Here is a 22,766-nt window from a genome sequence, read left to right as displayed (position 1 = left end):
TCCTTCCTCCTACACTCCTGACTAATGCTTCAAAAATCAGTGACGTTGTTCCGTGCACTTGAAAACAGAGATGTTCTGTGTAGGAACTTCCACAAGCACCATGTGTCCTTCCCACAGAAGATGTGTGTGCCACAGGTCCTGAGTCTGTAGCACTCAGAGCTTTGGTCCTGGCCCAGTTTATTGCCTTGTGCATTTATGTGCGAAAGCTCTGCCATAGCCCTGAGGAACATGGAATTAAAAGTCTGTAGTTCCCTAGGTGGCTTCTCAGTGATGGCTTTTGTGCAAGCCTGGTTTCAGTTCCGTTCCTTGAAATTGCAGCTAAAAATCCTGCAAGAATTTCTTTATGCACCAAGTGACAGACCTCTGTGGAGCCTGCACACAACTCTGCCAGGTAGGTACAGCCCTTACTCCTTCCCATGCCTTAAATCCCACTGAAAACTATGAAATAATCTCTTTGTCTTATCTTTTAAATGCTAGCAACAGCGAAGTAAATTGGCTGTATTGGTCTATTACCCACTTACCGCTGCTGAGAAATACGTGTCTGAACAGCTGTCAAGGCAAAGCTGTGTGAATCATTAAAACGCCTTCTCAGCTCGCCACTGGTAAGTTTGAAGATAACAACTAAAAAATATATGTTCATGCAGTCTCCCATTAGCTCTCATCAAGCTCGTGGGCCGTTTAGGCAGCTTAACACAAGATTGATCTTGCTGTTCAGCAGCACAGCACGAGGCACAGGCAGAAGCTGTCTTTCCCTCCAGCTACAGAGGGAATCGAACAGCACAGCCTTGCCGTGTGCTCCAAATGGAAGAGATGGTTGATAATTATTGGCCTGGAGAGGGGATTATAGCTCAAGGTTTACCTGTGAGTCACACCCTTGTGTGGTTGCACTCATCCACACCTGTACCTGTGCACACACATTCACTGCAGGAAAGAGAAGAAGAATAAGAATGAGACGGCCCTTTGGGAGGAGATGCTCTGCAGCTCTCTGCTACTCCTGGGCCTCAGCTTTATTTATTTAACCCTAATCCTTGGGGTATCTACAAAATACAACTGTTGTCTCCAGAAGCTGTGTTTCAGTCCTGGATAGGAATAACAGTTCTTGTACAGCCTGCCTTTTATTAAATTGTCCAATCATTCTGAACAAGCAAAATTCTGCCTGCTTTTAAAAATAAGGGCTGGAAATTTTATTGAAGAGATATTAATATAAAAATCAAAAATGTATTGCCATTATAAAATAAAGACATTCCAGTTTACAGGAATTAAGTGATAACTCACATGCAGTTCATATACTGTTGCACAAAGATTTTTTGATATCAGTTCATCATCTGTATTTCCCCTGTATCTATATTGTAATCCTAGGCAGATATCCAGCTTTGCTTAGAAATTACCCTGTGTTTCTATTAAAAATCCCATTTTCTGTATGTTTTAAAGATTATCTTAGTGTTATTCTGGCTTCAGCTCTCTGCTTTTTTTTTGAATGCAATAAATTTGACTTATATTTTTACACTTCTAAGCTCAAGGATTAATATCTTTCATTAAAAAGTGTAATTTGGCATAGGGGATTAATCTATAATTGTCAGAGTTTGACAAAACACCACAGCTGGAGTAGTAATGATGGCTCTAAGAAATTATATAATCCTTTTTATTAGATGTTTTTAATGGGCTTATATAGAACAGTACAAATGCCAAAGTATTTATATAGGGGATGGCAACAGAACTGGAACAATGGAGCAGATGTCACTGAGAGAAACCTTCCTTCATCTGCAAGCACTCAGGGAAAAGGGGTCTCCAAGAGGGGATGAGGTGCAAGCCAAAGCACTGGAGCTGACAGGGAGAAGAGCAGTAGCAAAATATTTCAGGTAGAAGATTCACGAACAAATTAAGACCCATAATTAATGAACTATTCACTTTTTCCATGGTCTGTCTTTTAATGTTGTTTGATACACTGGCATGTGTCCGTACAATTTATGCATCATTAAAGGCGATAGGAAACAATAAAAGCTGGGAGTGGTTGGCAGCATCCTTGAGACCTAATGGATGAAAAGAAGATTTCCTAGGATAGGAGGCTTTCCAAAATGTTCAGGACCAGTATGCAGGCCAGTTTAATAATATGCATCCACCTATAATAAAGGTCTCATCCACGTGTCTGGAAAGCATCTCATTTTTCAGGACATTTTAAAATTCAGTTTTTATCTGTAACAAAAAGGTTGTTTTTCTGAGCTATTACCATGTGGTCAGCCAGTCCTCTCCTCCATCTGGTTGCATTTGGAAGTCTTAGATACAGTCTAACAAGGAGGAGAGAAATGGTCTGCCCTCAGCAGAAAAGATCCCACAGCTCCCCTGCAGCTGAGCAGCCTGTCTGGGAGCAGACGGTGAGGATAAAACTCGGTGTTCTTCCCGCAGGCTCTTTTCCAAGCAGTTTGCCCTCAATGTCATGTGGAGCAGCATCAATGATGCAGAGACACTGCTATTGATCCAAGTGGAATAACCTCCTCAGCCAAGAGTTTGTATGTAGGTTAGGTGCTACCACAGGGCTCATCCTTCCAGCATGTGCCTCCTTGCAGCGTGTCTGCCTCCTTCCTCAGCTCTGGATGTGGGGAGCAAAGGCCAATCTGAGGTTTCAAAGATGCACTGGGAAGGACAGAGTGGGTTTGTGACAATGCAGGCACCTCTACTGGCATTGCTTCCAGTGAGGAACTCTCAGCAAGGATAATGCTTGTGGCTGTGCCCTAGCTCCTGGCTTGCTCCCGGGCTCCTTGTTAGGAGGAGATCCCTTTGCCAGAATGTATTGAATTTCCTCAGGAACAAGGTCGTTTCTCTGTACTCTATCAGCAGATAAAGTACATGTTTCTGAAAGCATAAAGGCTTTTTTGCAGGGCTTGCTTTGTGCCTCCTACTCTCCTGTCGGCAAGGCTGGAGGCAGAGCCACGAGCTACAGAGGAAAGCCTGCTGTGCTATCTCCCCATGGTCCAGCCAGCACAGAGTGGGGAGGAGTGTCTCACAGGACACTTACCTCCCCTGCAAGGCAAAAGTGAAGCCGTAGCTTCTCCTGAACTGTAGCTGGGTCAGTGCCAGAAGCCAGGCAAGCAAAGGAACCTCCTAGCTGGAGCCCAGGACACCAAGACCTGCAGGGGGACACCCCAACACTGGGACATGCAGAGCAGCAACTAGAAGAGACAAATTTTCCCCTTAACTTCTCACTTCTCCCTCAGGCTTAATGCAAAGTAAAGATGATCACTGATATATAGTGGCAGGAGCCTTTAGGAATCCAGGGTTTTTTACTCAATCTTTGCGCTGAAGTGCTCAGCCTTACACTGTAAAGACAAACAGCAACAAGATTGCTCTCAGCAACCCAGACAAGAACATTTTAGTGCATAATTATGGATGAGATGCAAAAGGATGAAAAAGAGGGAAAACAGCTGTTCGCACAGAGTTTATTGCCCTTCACTTAAGAGGCCCATTAAATGCCAGAAAAAGCTATTTATCCTTCTGTTTGAGGCAATTATCCTGCTGAAAATCTCTGAGTCAATTCGTCCTGTGATTATTCCTGGAGTGCTGACACTGTGCAGATACACTCACCACACAGAAAAAAAGGTGCCCACCCAGGATTATAGAGGGATTTTCAGAAGCAGGGTAGCCAGTGCTTCTCAGGGGCTTTACCTCTGTAGAGAAGGTAGAGAAGTGGGTTGTTTCTTGAAGTCTTTCCCTGAAGTTCAGCTGCCTCTTCTTCTTTATTTCAAAAATACCCTTTGAGCTTTTTTATTGGAAGCACACATTAAAGTGGGATTGCTCTTCTTGTAGTCACAGCAACATGGGACGTGAGAAGCCCAAATCCATTTTTTCATATGCTCACAGGAGACCAGCTTTCCCACTGACCAAGAAATCAATTGACTCACCAGGCTGCAAGGTCTGTGCAGAGGAGAGGCTTCATCTCCTTGAAGCCCAACCATGTTCTTGTTTGGCAAGGAGGGAAGCAAGTGTGAGTGGTTCATTCCTCCCCCCCTCTCCTCTGGCCTGCTCAGGCCTTTCCACAAGAGATTGGTGGTGAAGCATACTGGGAACTCTTGGAAAGCGAAGGTGGGGGGCGGTACTGACCGTACCAGGAATTCCTGCTGCCTTATCAAGGTGGAAGATGACAGCAGGAATAATCAGTCACCCCTGACAGCCCTGGAATGTTCCTTATCTGAAAAGTAGCTCAAGTGGAACAGTACCATCCTCACTGGAATTTCATAAATTCCAGTAATACCCAGATTGCAGCCAGGATGAAAATAGATCAGTGGCTTAAGCCATCCATCTCATGGCCCTAAAGCCAGTGGTCCTAAGACAGACTCTGAGCTCTTCTGGACAGCAGTGGGCTGTATCAGTATTTCTCTGTGTGGGATGCCTCTCAGAGTGCCCAAACTCTCAAGTTTGTGAAATTCAGAGAAGTGTCACCTGGCAACAGAACCTGGAATGATTTCCCAATACTTGAGGCTCAACACCCCACCTCACCCCATTAAGAAATGCCAAAAAGACATTAGATATGAGTGTTTCACTGATTCTCAAGGGAAATGTTTTAGTACATATACCTTTGCACTTATACATTACGTATCTGTGCCTGTGTGTGCATTACCTTTGTATGTTTGCACACACATATCTGGGGGTGTGTATTCACCTGGGCATCCTCTAGCAAATATAGTATGCATGTTACTATCTTGAATCCTTAACAGTTATTACTGTTTGTAGTTGATCCTTGGCTAATCTAACATTTAAGTGCTTCTAGATCCTTTGAGCATAAACAATTGACCCTGTATGAGTCTGAGATAGGATCCAGCCATGTGTGGGCACCTCTCTGAGAAGCAGTCTAGCAAGCAAGGGAGCTCACTCTGAATCTCATGACCCACCAGAGTGTCTTCCCTAACCTTTCCTTCCTTACCCCTTTTTACATCCCTGGCCTCAATATAAATCACTCTAAATTGATTCTAATTGGTTATTCTTTATATGTATTATCCATGCAGTATTAGAATAAGCCTTTAATATTGCATGGATAATATATATAAATGATATATTATATATCGGGCTTTGCTTGACTTTTACATTTGTATTAAAGTTTGTTTTCACTAATATATTTGATGGTGATCCTTTAAGCAATCTAAACCACTCATTTGTGTGACAGGGAAGCTCCCTCCATGGCTCTACTGTGTTCCCTAAGGGAAGGGTTGTTTTTCAGAAGTTTGTTTTAGCCAAAATGCTGACTGAAGGCTCACACACAGGTGCTTCTGAAACACCAACAGCTGGCTCAGTAGATTAATTGTCTGATGACACAGAAAATAAACAAACCTCCCCTCCTCTGTTTGGCTTGCAAATTGAAGGAAAGGCTAATGTCAGGCTTAGATATCCACTGGTTGACTGGGACTTTGGAGAAGCTGAATCTAAAAGTGGGAGATGCGACAATGGTGAGAGCACAGCACGTGATGCACATGGTACATGTCTCTCACTGTGTGAGAAATATATTGGCCTTATGGTGGTTAGTGGACATTAACAGGAGCAAAGTGATGTGGGGCAGTGCTCCCCTAGTGCTGGCTGCTGACAGTGGTGTAACACAGTCTCAAAGGATGAAAGCAAAACACAGGAAAAATATTCCCTTGAAACTACTTTTACTTTTGGAAAATGTAAAAGAATACAAAAAATACAAAACCATTTGTATGAAATTGCTCACTTTCAGAAAATTTCTTCCCCCCTTCTTTTCTCACCAGCACCTCCCTTTCTTAGTAAGCCTGGCTTTTGACTCATGCCTGCTTCTCCTTCTCCAAAATATGTAATTTTTACTTCTTCATTGAGAAAAATAGACATGAGGGGGAAATTCACAGGAACAAACCAGTCCATTTCAGATCTTGAAGCAGCAGTAATTTCTAATAACCTGAGCACGCAGAATGGTGTCTGGGCTCACCAGGAGCCTGGTCGGGAGCCAGTGGACACATGGACCAGGATGCAGCCCCACAGGGACTGCCCCACAGGATGTCCAACCCAGGCATTACTTGACAGGCTGGGGGACCCCAAGAACCCACAACATGAGGAACTGAGGACACTTGGCTATCCAAGACAATGGTTTCCTCTCCAGCCTTCTGGTGGGGGAAAAACTCTGTGACATGCTGCTGTAGCAGCAGCTTTACCTAGGATTAATATTATGATTATTTGGTTGGTTTTTTTGTTTCTTGGGGTTTTTTATTAACAACCACTTCTGGTATGCTGCTACCTTCACATTTATTGTACTTCTTTTAAATGTTCTCCATAAATCCATAAAGGATCTACGATCCTTTTCAAAGCTCTGCTGAAGCACCCAAATTCCCCAAGCCCTGTAGGTATGTAGGAGCCCGACAGGCACCCAGATTTCCACTGAATTAAGCATCACTGCATTTGCTCTGAGATGGTGCGAGGTTTTTTTCAGCAACTGCTTGATCCAATATCTCCCTCTGGTGGAAAGTAGGGAATAGAGCAGGATAGATTAGAGCAGCGGACAATGTAACAATAGTCACTTGATTGCTGTGAAAACAACAAAAATCTTGGTCCACTCCATGATGTTATCTCTAATTGCTACATTTAATCCTAAAGAATTTGCAGTTTAGCTCAAATAGTCCTTGACTGGAAGAGAATGGTAATGAATGGCGAATGCCAATTTTCCTGTATTTTCCAGAAATTTGTTTTAAACAGAAGCAAAAGCCTCTATCAAGAAATATGACTTTATGGCATTGTTTCTGTGAGGAAAATCAACAAAATTTCCTGTTGCAGAAAACTATTATTTTGTTCTCAAGCTCTAAAATCCATCACACATCCCATGTGCTCTCTGGAATTGCAAGGATTGATAAAAATATCTCAAAATATAATCGTTCTCTTTCTATACCACAATTACACCTTTGAAGTTCCATGTGAGTGTGCCAGATTGGTTGCCATCTGCCAGGGGTGCCTCTTCAGTGTAGATCAGAAAGTGTGGATAAGAAGGAAATACTCAAGCACAGTTTGGATAACTTATGTCCAGACACGCATAGGCTTAAGGAACAGCAGAGGGATAAAATGCTTTGCCCAGGTGACAGAGAAGTCTTTCTTTCAGGACACCTTTCATCAGCACGAGGAAGTCAGGGAGGTTTAATGAGCCTTCCACTCTTAATCCTCTCCCACGTGTGAGTGTTTCTCTGACACTTGTTCTGTGATTCCAGATGAAATCTACAGAGCTGATGCGGCAGCACAGACAGATTTAGGATCAAAACAGAGGTTTGAAAATTCCTCAGCTGCTGGCTCAGCTTCAGCTGGAGCTGGAGAGGCAACAGAGGCTGCAGCTTTGCTTCAGCTCCTGGCATGAGTCTTGGGTGAGGAGCAGAAACTCAGGGATGGCTGATGAGATATTGCTGGAGACCAACACCTGGGGCTGGGCAGCTGAAGCCAGCCAGGACTCATCTCAACAAACTTCAATTGCCTGAAAGCAGTCAGCAGCAGTGAGCTGGCCTGAAGGCTCTGAAATAGTGTGACTCCCTTTTGTGGGCAGGTGCACAGCTGGCACAGGGCAGCATCACTATGGATCTAGGATATATTTTAGATTATTTAAAATTTCCATGCCCAGGGAAGCATAACAGAAGGATGTTCAGTTATTCCCAAAATATTAGGGCATATTCTTGGCAAATTGAAAGCTTTTGGAACGAAAAGATGAGGTTTCTGAATAGAATGCCCAATCTTTTTGTGGGATGACTTTAACCAGGGAGAAAACCTCTGTGAGAATGAGTAAGGTTTTAAAAAGAATTTCAAGCTAGAAACTGGTGAAGAGGAAGAGAGGAGCAGAGAATCATGACTACATTTGTTTAAAGGTGCCATTTTGACCTCATTATAATTACAAGTCAGAAACATCAGACATATTCCAGAAGGAAGATAACTACTGGGTCTTGTAACAGCATGATAAAAATTACATGGGAAAGAACCAAAATAGATCCCCTCCAAATTAGGAAAAGGACATGAACTCTGTCAAATTAAAAGCAGAAACAGAAAGGAAGACTAAAAAACTATTTTGAGACAAAAAGCCTCCTCTATCCCAGCAGGAGCCTCCTCTATCCCAGCAGGAGCAGGGAGCCTGCTGGAGGGTTCTGCAGGTGACCAGAGTGTGCAGTCAGCAGATGATCAAGGTGGCAAAGGAGTTTGAGAGGAAACACATCCTAACACAACAGCTAAACAGATTACTTGTGTCTGTGTTCAGCACAGAGAAGATTAGTGAAATTCCCATAGCAGAACCATTTGTTAAAGGGATAATGCAGGGAAGCTGCCTCAGATTGAAGGGTCATTAGATGAGGCTTTGGAACAAACAAATGCAACGGATAGTAGCAAATTCATGAAAAGCAGATGTTACTTGCTTGTGGGTTTTTAAGGAATGCTAATGGAAATTATTGCACTATAAGAGCCAGTGTATAAGCTTTTACTTAAAAAAGCCAAAGAAAAAGGATGGCAATTGATGCTCTTTTCTTTTAAGTGCTGAAAGGGATCTAGAGAAATGCAAGCCATTAAATCTGACACCTGTGGCAGGCAAACAGCAAAAGCCATAGTAACAGAATAGTTGCAAGGAGAGACAGACTAACAGGGGAGAATTGGCAGAGCTTTGCAGTGAGAGCCTATGAAGCTGTGCTCCACCACCCTCTGACAGCTTCAGAGGAAACTGTGAAGCTGCAGATGAGAGCAATCAGCTCACTGTGATCTGCTCAACTGCTGGAAAGCCTTTAACATCTGTCACCAAGGACCCATTAAGAAGCTAATCTGGCACAGGGTAAAAGGGAAGATCCTCTCATGAGTCAGCAACTGCATACAGGACAGAGAGACAAGGTAAGGGTAAATCACCCATTCTTCACAGAGGAGAGAAGCTGCCAATTGCATCCTAGAGCGATCATGTAGGGCCAGTGTTCATCCACAGACCTATCAGGTCAGGCAAATGACTGATCTGCTGGTGGTACCAGTTTAAGGTGGTACTGTTCAAGGCAGTAAAATGCAAACTGCCTAAAGGAGTTGCAAAAGCCATCTCATGAGTTTGCACAAAGTAACAGCAGTTGAAAATCAGTATAGCCAACAGCAGAGAAAAACACCTGGCTGATCTGGGAGGAAGACTGCCTCACTACCCAGCCACAGCCTCTGAAACACTTAGTACTACTCAGGACAGGTATCTGGTTGCCACTTAAATGCTTACTAATTACTAGAAAGCATTTTAATATATTATGAAGTGAAGAGGGGTCATAGAGTTATGGAATGGTTTGGTTTGGAAGGGACATTAAAGATCATCTAGTTCCATCCCTTGGCATGGGCAGGTTCACCTTCTACTAGACCAGGTTGCTTAAAGCCCCATTTAATTTGGCCTTGGATGCTTCCAGGTATAAGGCATACACATCTCTAGACAACCTATGCCAGGGCCTCACCACCCCCACAGTGAAGAATTTTTTGCTAATCTAAATCCACCCTCTTTCATTTTAAAGCCTTTCCTGTTACTACATGCCCTTCCAAAAAGTCTCTCTCCAACTCTCTTGTAAGCCCCCTTTAGGTACTGGGAGGCGCTGTAAGGGCTCTCCAGAGCTGTTTCCTCTCCAGGCTGAACAACCCCAGCTCTCTCAGCCTACATACATAGGAGAGGTTCTCCAGCCCTCTGATCATCTTCATTATTTCCTCTGGACTCCCTCCAGCAGGTGCATATTCTTCTTATGTTGGGGTCTCCAGGGCTGGATGCAGCACTTGAGGTGGGGTCTCACAAGAGCAGAGCAGAGGGGCAGAATCAACCTCCTCAACCTGCTGGTCACTCTGCTTCCATGTAGACAAGGATACAGTTGGCTTCCTGGGCTTTGAGCACACATTGCCAGGTCATGTTGAGCTTCTCCTCAACCAACACCCCCAGGTCCTTTTCCTCAGGGCTGCTCTCAGTCCATTCACCACACAGCCTGTATTTGTGTTTGGGATTGCCCCAGTCCAGACACAGGACCTTGCACTTGGCCTTGTTGAACATGACAAGGTTTAACAAGGCCAAGTGCAAGACAGTTAAAGACAGTCCCACCTCTCAAGCCTGCCAAGGTCCCTCCGGATGACATCCCTTCCCCCCAGTGTGTCCACTGCACCACACAGCCTGGTGTCATTGGCAAACTTGCTGAGGGTGCACTCACTCCCACTGTCCATTACAGACAAAGATTTTTAACAGCACCAGCCTCAGTACTGGCCCCTGAGAAATATCTTCACTTGGGACACCAGCCCCTCCTTGTTGACAAGAACAGGGTCCAGGTTGATAAGAACAGGGTCCAGCATAGGACCTTGCCTTGTTGGCTGCTCTATCACTTGGAGAAGGAACCTTCTGGATTGCTTATGCTTCACTGTGCTGTCTTCTCCAACAGATAACCCCATGAGGATCGGGGCTTGTGAAAGTGAGGCAATTATGTACTACGTAAACCAAGATTCTTCAAGGTGGGAAAGAAGAGTCTGAGAGAGTGTATGGTGGAGCTCTATAAACTCAAATGGGACATGGAGTCACCACCTCTCATAACATGCAAGAAAGGGGCATCAAATTATGTTTTTAGGTTCAAGACAAAAATGAAGGCAACAAGCTCTGCTCCTGGACAAAGAAGTTTCTCCCTTTACAGAACCTGTTTCCACAGGATGTTGGGGAGTATAGAAGCACCATAAATGGTTTTAGAAGCAAGTCAACAACTTTGTGGAAGATAAATCATCTGAAACACTGAGCTACTCCTCAGATGAAGAAGACCCTAGACCTGAAGTGGCTGTCCTCCCTGCTGGCTATGAGCAGAGGATAAGCTTTGCAGCCAAACCTGTTTTTGACACTGTATCAAACAGACAATTTTTAGAAGTAGATTAGAAGAAACCCCATCACCCTGCAGAGAAGTGCACAAGCACAGCTTTGATTTCTTATGGGACTATAATCACCCTATCAGCATTAGTAGCATTTCTTGCTCCAGAACAAGCTACACTGTTTGCTATTATAAAGCTTAAAATAAAGATTAAGAAAAAGAGTCCATTCTTATATTCTTTTTCCATGTATTTTTATGTTCTGTGTTAGCTGAGGACAAAGCTGCAGTTTGTCAAGCCCTACGCCAACACTGCTGCCAAAAGCAGCAGCTCTGCCCTCTCATACCACTGGAAAGGACAAATGGGGGGGGACAAAGGGGGGAGTGCAAAATTAGCTTTCAGAGCTGAGAAAATGAGGATTCTCTTTTTCATTCTTCTTCAGTCCTGTTGAAGGCAGGGCTGGCTTAGGCTGGTCCCAGGCGCTTATTGACCCATAATTTAATTTAGTGATGTTTCTTCTGACCGCTGTCCCTTGCAAATGATAACTGTCCTCATCCCCCCTGAGAACAGCAGGAGTTGGTAGTTGAGTGTGGCCTTTCTTGGCCCTGTCAGGCCATCCCAAATGAAAGAAAATCCCTTGCTTATGAAAGGAAACACTACAGAAGTGACCTTTGCTCCATTATTAGAACTTTATTTATCCGTTAATTTTAATCACTGGAATTATTGAAGGATTTTGAATGGTTTTGTAATTCTATGGACAAAAAAGCTAGACAAAAATGGATGATAACACTCTCAAATGAGCCATTAAAGATTTAATGAGTCATTTAATCACTAAGAGTCAGACTTGTACTTTGGTGGTAAGATCCAGTTTTGGGGAGTGATTATCTTCAGACACATCAAAGGGTTTGAATTGCTGAGGAGAGTGTAAAGCCCAGCAGAGCCTCTGCCATGGAGTGAGCAGAGGACTCAGCTTTCTTACAGCACAGGAGCTCGCTCCTGGTCCAGTTACAGACACATTTTTCTTTAGAGTGTTTACCCAGTCTTAAATGGCTCTTCTACAAAACCAATGATGGTGTTAGAATCCTTGTTGGTTTGTCTCCAATTTATTCCTATCAGCTGTTGCAAGGAAATCAGACAGTGTTGTTGTGAAGTAGAAAAGGGATGCTGTATTCCCCAGCCCACTCTGAGAAATCCTCTTCAGTAGAACAAAGGCCATATCAATGTCATGTGGGGGAGGAGGGGAGGGGCCGGGGGGGAAATCACTGGTGTTTGAGAGCAAAATCTGAGGGCCTTGAAGGGAAAAAACAGATTTGCAAACTAGCATGAGAAAAGACACACAAAACTGGAGCTCATGTGGGCCAATATTAGCAGAAACTTTAAGTTCCCTGAGGTGCAATATGAGCAAATACAGCGATGGGTATTACAGACCTGCTCTTAAAATCACACTTGCCTGGTCACTGTGTGTGACAGTGACCTAACACTGCTTTCTATAAGAGCTGACCTGGAGCATGTAATGCAGCACTGCAGTGCAGCACTGCATGGGGTTTTCTTTGCCTTTTAAATCCTAGAGACAATGATAAAATTTGTCAGCAAGGCGGCAGAAGCAAGGGCAACTCTAGATTAAATTTGGTACAAGAGGAGACCTTTTTTACTATTTTTACTGAATCTGAGCCTACTGCATCTGACACTCTTTAGATGCAGGTGCAGAAATGCTAAATTGATGTTATTTGTATTATATTGCAGCAATCTGATCCCTGTTATGTGAAGAGTATTTATGTATCTTGTCTTCTTCACATGAGACTAAGATAAATGCCCAGGGCAGATGGAGGAGATGATCAGCTGGGCTAATACATGGATCAACACATCATGCCTTTCCAAGGTGGTTACAGATACCACTGAGTATCTGCACTGGAACAAGATGTTGACTTAGCTCCCTTCTATACAGTAATGGACCTAAAGTTCAAGCTGCTGCTAGGAAATTCAGCACTAGCTGTAAATGGAAAAGGAGCCTCTGGGATTCAAAGCTTAGCCCTTGATGAGGAGGCTTGCAGAGCAGAAATGCACTCTTCCACCAGGAGAGCAGCCTCTTTGGCTGTGCCCCTGTGCACTGAAAAGCCACCTGCCCCATGCCCATAGTTGTGGACCACTGGGAGCTTAATTCCTCCTTGGCTCAAAACCTCTCTCTGCACTCTCACAGACTGCCTGGATGGCCTCAGGCCCACCTTCACCTCGATATCCTGAGCTCCCTGCAGTGAGGGCTCAAGGGAGCAGCATCTGTCAAAGATGTCTCTAGTAGTGCCAGCATCAGGGGAGAGACTCCAGCTCCCCTTTTCCCTGGTTCCCCCCAGGGTCACTCTGTGTATCCCTGGGTAGATGTAAGTTAAGCCATCTCCATCCCGGATGAACTGTGTCACCCAAGGAGCGTGAACCTTGAGTACTTGTCCCCTGACAGGGAAGAGCTGCTCGTCCCCCACCAGCTGGTGGGCTCCCATGCCTGTGCAGTTGACAACGATGTCATATTCTCTGTGCAGCTCCCACAAGTCTGCCACTTTCCTGGTGTACATCTGGGTGCCAGTTGCTTTCAACCTGCAAAAAGACTCCAGAAGTGAGGCAGAAAAGAAACCCATACGTAATTATGATGAACATTAAGCAAATGAGATAGATTGCCTTTGCCTTTACATACTGATCAAAACCAAACAATAGATAGGACAAAAAGCAAAGAAAATGCCATGGGGGTTCTGTTTGTGATTTATCTGCTTTGATCAGAAGTATCTAGCCTGCTGGGGCTGGAAAAAGTAGAGCAAGTCGAGCAGTTTTAGAGAAGGGTCTGGCATCAGACCCTACGCAAACGGTCAGGTCTTCATGGTCTGATTCATTTCTGTAGCAGTATCAAGATTTAACAGCCCAAGCAAGCTGGGAAACAACAGATTTATTTACCAACTTGCTCACGCTAGTGGCAGAGCTATTGTCCTACACTCCTTTCAATGTGCCTGTTATATGCTGCCACACTCATTCCCAACTCACCTCCTGAGCTACATAGCCATCTAATGCCATGTGCCAAGCCCTAATATCCACACTAAGGCTGGGCAAGTGTGGCACAGGACCCCCAGGGTGCCCAGAACCTTCTGGAGCAGCCGCCAGCAGTCACCCAGGACAGCTCAGAGCACTATACATACATGTCTGCTCTTCAGTGAAAGTCACCTCTTCTTGAAATTCATTTTTGAGCTCAATTTCATGCCAAATCCTCCCTGAACTTGCCTGAATTTTGAAGCCCTTCCCTGTGGAAAATCACTGGTATGAATTGGAGTCCCTGCATGCTGTCAGCTGGATCCCATTGCAGGGGGTTTTTGCTGGGGGTTTTAGTAAGCAAGTCAGGAGACAGGTCTGTGATGCACTAAGTGGAAAATCCCATCCTCTGCAATATTCTAGAAGGTGGCAAAGTCATCAACTCTACTATGAAGGCAGTGGTTTCCCACAAAGCAGTGAGTGAGCCAAGAATCCAGGGCATAGTTGATGCTCTGGGGCCTGATGGAGCAGGACACTGAGGGTGTCTATGAAGAACAGGGGAGCTCTCACACAGCAGCTGTGACTGGGCAACTTGCAGGAAGAGCTCCTAAGAGTTGTAACTGGGACTCTGTCAACACGCCATAAAAAATACACCAATGAAAAAACCTCCTGAAAACTCCTGAATTCAGGCAAGTAAGCAGGAAAAAATTCCTGAAGTCTATTTTTGGCCAAGCAAGGTGGGCACAACAAAAATTTTCCTTGTGGATTGCCAGGAGAATGGTCTATAAATACTGTTCAGGTCACTAGGGGTTTGAGAATTAGTTACATGTTTAATATTCTCTCACTTGTCATCACCAGGGAGAAGAGAAAAAAAAAGGAGCTTGATCATCTCATTAGACTACATCCTTTGAGAAATAAGAAGACTACAGCAGGAATAAGGAGGGAGCAGAAATCACATGGCAGATACTAAATGGGTTGTACAACTTAGCGGTCCTGCAGCAGAAATTTGCTTCAGTAAGGCAATGAAACATGACAGATCATGTGTACCAAGTAGATGGCACAGACCTCACATGGCACTGGTGCCACAGGAGAACTCCCAGCCCGCTTGGCTGCTACAAGAAATGCTTTTTCACATTTTGCAGTGTGATGAAAGGCATCCAAGTAACCAGCTGAGCTGGCAATTTGTACCTTGGTGTCAGTACACATCTCTTTACTTAACCCCAAATCAGCTTGCAGCCTGTCTCTTTCTCTCAAGCGGATACAGCCACTTGCTCACTTTGGAGGTACTTATTTGGACTAAATACTTACCCCAGTATGTCCCAGGGTGTCAAAGCCCTTTTAGATCTGCATCCTGTCTCTCATAAGGTTCTCCAAAATTGAGGTATTGGGGGGGAAACTTAAAAATTTGGAAATCGGCAGATTTTCTAACTTTGATGTCAATCCAGGCATGAACTCTGAAGCCATCACCCATCTTATGCTGGCAAACTTTTTCAAGAAATATGTTACAAGATGATGGTATTTAACACTTTGGGGTTTTTTTTGTCTAAATGGATTAAGAAATTACTCCAATTGTTGAACAAATTTGAGATGAATTGGTCCAGCTACTTCATAAGAGCAAAGTCTTCACAATAAGACACCTTCCTAGATGTGCTTATTCTCACAGGCACTGGATGCATCTTCAAAAATAGAGGGTTACTATCTGGGAAGTTTGGCAAATATGGAGCGGCCAAATGTTTTCTCAGGACGTGGCAGGCTCCTGATGTACCTTCAAGGTCTGGCTGGCCAAGCACGGCCCCAGTGGCTACATTGGCCCTATGCCTAGGGTCGCTCACACTGCAAGCCCCACTGTACAGACACACTGGGAGAAAGTGAACATTGCACAAATAGGGCCTTCCACATTTCAGAAAAGTTCTGTATTTATTTCCCGTGCTTCTCCCCAAGCAAGAGCTTCTTACATTTTCTGCAATGAGAGACAGCCTTTTCCCAGTTTTGTTCAAATCTAAGGCTCTCAAGGAAACCCTGTCTTGTCACCAGTCCCTCTGCCAGGGTTTCCCCCAGCATGCCCAGCCTGCAGCAAACCCTACCTTTTCTCCAGCCACAGCAGGTAGGGTGGGCAGTCACATTTCAGGGTTGTAAAGGCCTGACCAAATCGGTGCTGCGGGAACTTCTGGAGTTCTGCTTCGGACATTGGTCGAAATCCCAGCACAATATCTGACCAGAAAGGTAACTCCTCCTTAGGAGGGCTTTTAAAGACCTGCCAACTAAAAAGACAGAGAAAAATCTGGAAAACTTCACTGTTATTACTCTGCCATGTTATGTGTCATGGCAATCTTAGAACAAGCCCAGGAGCTCAGAATCTCTTTCCCCCTATCAGTGCAGCTCTGAAGGGCTAACAGAAATGGGGAAAAAATGCTGCTTGCTCCTGCAATACCTTCTGTCTGGGCAAACAGGCAGAAGGTCAGCACAGCTGAGTGTGAGGATGGCACACCAGGGTAAATAAACTGCAGAGAGCCCTTCCAGTGATGGTGTACGTACACAGTGCCCTCATACAGTGTCCCCACCACAACTGCAGACACCTGGCAGGACCTGGTGGGGCCACTTGCACACCTGTTCACCATTCCTTGGGTATCCACAAAGCTACAGAGTGCTCAGTCTCAATACTCCTAAGAGGCAAATTCCTCAGTACATAATAGGCAGCATAAAACACGCCCAACTCACACATCCCCCAGTAGAATCCCTGTACTCAGTTGCTGAAGCTGGAGGATCCTGCAGTCCCATCCCTCTGGAGATGATCCCTGCTGCAAACAACTAGTTGGTGACAGTACGGAAAACAATAGTTATTAAAAGAGATTTGGTGCTGGTCGCACTTGAGTGGGTTTTCTGTGCACACCTGTTCCTGAATTTTGCCTAAAAATACATCATATGTGAGCAGCTACAATGCAGTTTCTTGGGAATATAGACATAAAAGCTATTCCTTGAAGGGAATACCCCTGAATCCAGCAAAGAAAACCTGCTCCAGAACACAGCACAAATGCACCAAAGGCTGCTCCAGGGGCTGTTCTTACCCAGAGACCAGGTGAATGCCAGCCTCTGATGCCTCGGCTGAGTTGCTGATGGCAAAAAGGTAAGTGAAGGTCTCTTGGAACCACTGCTTCTGCCTGTGGATTGGTGTGTCTGCATGTGAACAAAACCAAACATGCAGAGAGGAATAATGCAAAGAGGAGAAGCATTCAAATGAGCGTCAAGGATATGGGACAGACAGGGAACACAGGTGAAGGCACCTTTTATTCCTGAGCCTCTATGCACTGCTGCACAGAGCTGCATGAGGTGCCATGGGCAGTGCTGCCCTGAATTGAACGAACCTGGGTAGATATGAGGGATGAGCATCCCAGCTGCCACATCACTCGTTGTGTTGGGGCTGAACTGGTCTGAAAGGACTGTCACAGAGCAGCTGGGACAAGTCTCTGTGATGCACAGTGCTGTGGACAGGCCGATGACTCCTGCACCCACCACTGCAACCTTGGGTGAGGCCATCTCCAGGATGCAGAGAGAGGAGAGAGGTTCCTACCTGCATTTGGAAATAACATATCACACATCACTATCATCCAGGGTGAGTGTCAGGCTATGAAATACCCACATGAGATGTAACATAATCCCTCCCCAACAACTAATTAACTGCTGCACACAACCAGGACTGTGGCTAGGTTTAAAAAATCAGCTTTTGGTATGACAAAAAAGTTTTGAAAAGTCCTTAGGCAGCAGCCACTACCTCATCCTCAGCAGATCTGCACGTGCACCACTAGGGCTTGGGCTGGTTTGGAGAAGGTTTCCTCAATAAAATCTGATGGAGTAAGGCACTCATCAAGTTTTCTATTGTGTCAGGTGCAAAAGGCACAGACCTCTGGAGAAATTGGCTTTTTTTAAGCTTGTTAGGCCAAAAGGTTACTTGAACATTGGGATCTCCAGCAGTGAGGGCTATCACTGCCTGGGCAGTGGAAGCAAATCTCACTGGAGGTCTCCAATCCATTCTTGGTCCTTGTACTGCCAGCGTGACTCGCCACCTGGGACAGATTTGTGGGGATCCAAGGCTGCCATGCTCTCTCAGCAGCACATGGCAGCCCCCAGGTGCCAGCCAGTCCTGCTGCTCCAAGGGCCTGTATTTCTGCCTCTCTCTGCATTACTTTATAACTTGCTTTATGTCCTGGGCTCCACTCCACTCCTCACCTGCTGACTGCTTCTCCAGGAAGCGCAGTGTCTCTATTTCCCCTGTCCTGGGCAAGTTTTGGAGCTGGCACCTGTCCTGAGGAGTGGCACACAGCTCTTGGTAGACAGTCACCTGGTTGCCCATCCCAGTGAAGTGCCAGCCTGTGTTCCTGGCCATGGCCAGCTCAGGTCTCACACTGGTGAAGGCACCAAGAAGAACGGAACCATGCAGCTCCATGCACCCTGCAAACTCCCCAAAGCCAGGACTAAATGGGCCCAGGAGAGAGAGACTGGGCAACCTCAGAGGTGATAAATCCTTCAGCAGCTTTGAACAGGTGAGTAGGGGTGCTCCTGCTGGGTCAGGCACCCCTTCAATAGGTTACTGCCCAAATCTGACCAAGGATGTAGGGGGAGGATCCCTTCTGCCTATGACTAATTTTTTCCTGGAATAGCTACAATATTCACTCTTGGAGAGGAGGCTGAGCGAGACAGACCTTCAGTTGTGTGCCTTGATGGTTCTGGTTTCTCCTATGGGGCTTGCTTACCAGTGACTAGAAATCCAGCCTCACTAATTGCTCTCTGAGAACTTTTACTGGAAACCAGTGCCTGCACTTCACAATGACAGGCTGATTTACCATCTTCCTGTGGCTTTTGGCATCTTTGATGTAAATTTAGGCAAGACTGACAACCTGGAATAATGATAGGTCAGGTTTATTTATGATATCCTTGTTCATAACTGTTCACACAGCTTCTCACTTACCCCTGAGGTTTTACTACTTAAAATTTGATGTCTCTGCTATGTAAGAAGGGAAAGAGCAGCAGGAACTGTTGCCTGTCACTGCATTCCTTCTGTATCACAGCCAAGGGTTGTTATAACCCATCTCCTTCCTCTCTGGGCAATGCTGAAGTTTCTTTCTGTTAATTATCACATCTTCTTTTACAAGCTGACTACAGAAGTGCCTGCACAGCAGAGGAAGAGGACACAGTACAGGGGGGAAAATGGACCCTGGAGCAGAACTGCTGGCCTGCATGGCTGACACCCAGAAACCCAGTTTGGAAAAATGCTGTGGGAAGGGAAAAGGGAAAGTAAGGAAGAATGTAAGCAACGAGAAATTGGGGGGCTGGATAATGATTCTGTAATTACTGAGGAAAACTGGTTCTGAGAAAGGTATCTAAATACATCTTTGTGAACAAACCTTCTCACTCAGAACTGGCAGCTGTGGAAATGGCGTGTGGCTCTCAGAGTGCCCAGTGAGCCTCCCAGCAGTCCATGGACAAGCACAGCCCTGCTTTTTCAGCTGCCCTGGAACATATGCAACGGGTACATTATCCACCTGCCAGAGATGTGCTTTCAGTTGTCCCTCACAACTCTCCTTTGCTGAAGCCCTTGGACCATGGTGGAGATTGAATTTCCTGACTGACCTCCCTGTCCCTAGGGAAGAAAGGGGAGCTGTGGCTTGGTGGAGATTCAGGTTTCACAAGTCTACCCAGTTTCAGATGGGATTTTTGCGGATGAGCCAGTCTGATATCAACTGATCCCTGTGCTGCAAAATCCAGCGAGGGCAGAAAGGGGCTGCTGACAGTGCTGGAGCCAGTGAGAACAGCTCAGAAGACCATGACAAGCACCTGTTCAATGCACCACTTTTCCTGCACCTACTGCTGCAGTCCAGGAACACAACAAGCCTTCATGCCAAAAACTAACTGGGTGCAAAGCAGAGGCTACACACAGCTTGTATGAGCAAGCACAGCTTGGGCTTTGCAGAGCTACTGATCCTGCTTTGAGTGCAAGGCCCACCTATGGCTCTGCCCTGGCAGCATGGCCTGCAGTTTGCTGGGTGGAGGGCAGAGAAGGAGAAACTATTTTTAGCTGATGTGGCAGCCCAGCTTAGTCCCAGCAGGGTTGACACTTCTCATCCCCTCAGACAGGCCTGAGTGTTTTGCAAAAATCAGCATTTAAAAAAGCAGATCAGTTGCAGTAGCTCTTGGGGAGGGACATGAATGGTGACAGATATTGTTTAGCTCTCTGTCCCTTCACAGTGTACAAAGAACAGGATAGAAGCCAGAGAGAGTTACCTGGAGCTGTACTCCCCAGCAAGGAGGACACCAGTTGCCTGATGTGGGTTTCATGTCCCTGTGACCCTCCTGCTTCTCCCAGGCCAGAACGAATTAGTTTTAAAAATACTGAGATCCTTTGTGATGTGACTTCACCTCCCAACTCCCAAATCTGAAGAGATAATGTCAGCCTCATGTGACACAAGGGGGTCTTTATTCTTTCTTGCTTCAAATAGCTGTATGTCACCACTAAGTGCCACTAACTTTCAGCTCTAACATCACTCTGGCAGTGGGTAACATAGCCAGTATGGATAAACACACTGTTCCCCAGCACACACACACACACACACACACACACACACACACACACACACACACACACACATACATGAATGTGCACATCCACTGCCAGCTGCAGCTGCAGCCCACGGTCACAGCAGGCTGGACGCTCTTAACTTGTGTCGCAATCTGGCTGGCCTACCAAAATAAGCATATTTACACACCCAAATAAACAGTGGAAAAAGCCCAGCTGAACTGTTGACCAGAAAAGTTAGAACAGGAAGTAACTAAAGAAAACCAAAACCTGTTATATTTGAAGGGCTTAGTTTGTGTGTGTTTTTTTTTTTTAACTGACTCTCATCATAAGTAAGTGCTGAAACACTGTTTTGAATGGTGTGAAGCCTCTGGTACTGGGGAGCAAAGGCTAAAGCTTTTCTGAGCTTCTGGAGAGGCTCCTCATCCACCAGGGCAGCTGTACCCACTGTCCCTGTCAATGCAGGCCATGTAATACTTTTTCCCTTCTTTTTTTTTTTTTGTTGATCACTTTTGTTTTATCACTTCCCCAGTTTACAAGCACCCTTGGTGTTACTTCCCTTCACATGACCCCAGAGAAGGGTTTTTCTGAGCAAAGACTGATTTATTCTTGGGTGTTTGCTGTGGAGGAGCTCCTGATTTTGGCCTTTTGACTCTGGCCAGGTCCCCTTTCTGCTCTTTGGGCTGCCCTGTGAGATGTGCATTTAGGAAGTGCTGCAGGAGAAAGGCGAGGACGATCTTTCCTCACCGAACAAAGGACTCTAGAGGCTCCTCAGGATCCCCTCAGCCTTTTGGCACACACTGTAGTGCTGCCAGAAAGCAGGACTCACAGGTGATCACAGAGAGCCACTGTCACAGGGGATCCCGGAGGCCTCAGCTGCTCCTTCAGGCGGATTGTTTGCAAGCATGGGACACACCTCCGAAGGGATGGTAGGGATACCCCTCCATCAGCCACCTGCAAGAGCTGCCTTCACCAAGAGCACCTACACACGCTTTCCTCCCAAACGGGAGAGGAAATCAATCCTCTCTGCGATCCTCGCTCCCCAGGGCCGACATGGGTCGGGGAAGAAGGGCACTGCGATCCCGGGCCTTCCCCCCCCAGCTAAGCCCGGCGGTTCACCCCTCCCGCCCCGGTGTGTGGGCCGAGCCCTCCCTGCCCGGCTCCGGGAGATGGGATCTGCCCGCGGGAATTCCCCACGCAGCCACTGCGGGCGCTTCCCGGCCCTCGGCAGCAGAAGGGCTCCGGCATCCAACATCTACTTCTTCACTTAGAAGTACGGTCTGGAAACAACCCAAGCGGGGAGAGCAGGCGATACCTGGTGAGGAGGAGGCCCCCGGTCCCGCCTGGAAGAGCCGGCGTCCCGGGCAGCGCGGAGGCCGCCGCACCCTGTCCCGGGGCGCTCCGGGGCCCGGCTCCCGCCCCGCTGGATGAAGGAGCTGTTTGTGCCCGGGCCCAGGCTCGGGCCGCCTCCGGCGCTGGCAGCGCTCCCGGAGCGCCCGGCGGCCTCTGCCAGGGCCGGGCTCTCTGCCGCCTGCCAGGACTTTCCCCCCTGATATTCGGTCTGGGGGAGGCCCAAGGGGACCCGCTGTGCTGCCCGGGGTACATTGTCCTTTGCCGTCCCTCACAGGCAGTCATGTCCCGAGTGCTTTGGAGCTGCCTGAGGATTGCCACGGCGCTGAGCGGCCAGGAGGGGAACTCCAGCCACCACAGGTCGGTGCGGAACGAGCGGGCTCCTGCCAGACCGCAAATCCCCAATGAGCGCAGCCAGGCAGGGCTGTTTTCAGCACAAAAACACGAGTTTGTCAAAAACAAACCTCTCTGCAGGAGCTCTGGGATGAAATTGCATGCCGTACACCCCGGTTTATTACCTCCGGGGTACTAGCTGTTGGCAGGATATTTTGGCTAATATTTGACAGCCTGAGCATTCGTCCCTCAACACTCTCAGCAGGACGATGTTTGCCAACCCCTCCCCTCCAGCCCTGTCGAGCAGCATTTGCAAAGAATCTTCCAAGCAGGTGCCTTTTCTCTCTAGCCATTTGAATTCAGACCAGCAGCCATCCAAAGGGTGTCTGTATGAACAGCGCCAGCGTGCACCACACATTGTGGATTGTTCTTGCCTCCCAGTCTAGCTGTACTCTGAAAACTAAAGCCATGATACACTACACTTCACTGATCTCTGAGATACATAATTTTTTAAAGGATTTTCCCTTCAACAGTGACAGGAATTAGGCACAATTCTCCCAAATTATAGTATGGCTTGATTTTTGAGCATTCTGAAAATAGGGGACTAAGGGAAGGCAGCAGAGGAACAGATGGTTTGCTTGGTTAAAAGTTAAATTTTTGGTGGGCCTGCTGTATTGTAAAATGAACACTGGTCTAAGTCATTGCAGGGTATCTACAATAGGTT

The 22,766-nt window shown here is 46.4% G+C and overlaps 1 protein-coding gene across 1 annotated transcript; it reads right to left on the bottom strand.

Annotated features, from left to right (window-relative positions):
• Positions 1–11,460: 11,460 nt before the first annotated feature.
• On the bottom strand, positions 11,461–21,994 carry DDO (D-aspartate oxidase). The gene is given in 5 exon segments (XM_058020588.1): positions 11,461–13,371; positions 15,876–16,052; positions 16,857–16,965; positions 21,675–21,732; positions 21,734–21,994. Coding segments are annotated over 5 exon segments (1,173 nt in total). The 3' UTR covers positions 11,461–12,803.
• Positions 21,995–22,766: the final 772 nt, after the last annotated feature.

Source organism: Melospiza georgiana, chromosome 3 (assembly GCF_028018845.1).
Source record: "Melospiza georgiana isolate bMelGeo1 chromosome 3, bMelGeo1.pri, whole genome shotgun sequence".
Lineage (NCBI taxonomy): Eukaryota > Metazoa > Chordata > Aves > Passeriformes > Passerellidae > Melospiza > Melospiza georgiana.
The sequence above is the reverse complement of the archived record's forward strand: the minus strand, read 5'-3'. Positions and strand labels throughout refer to the sequence as shown.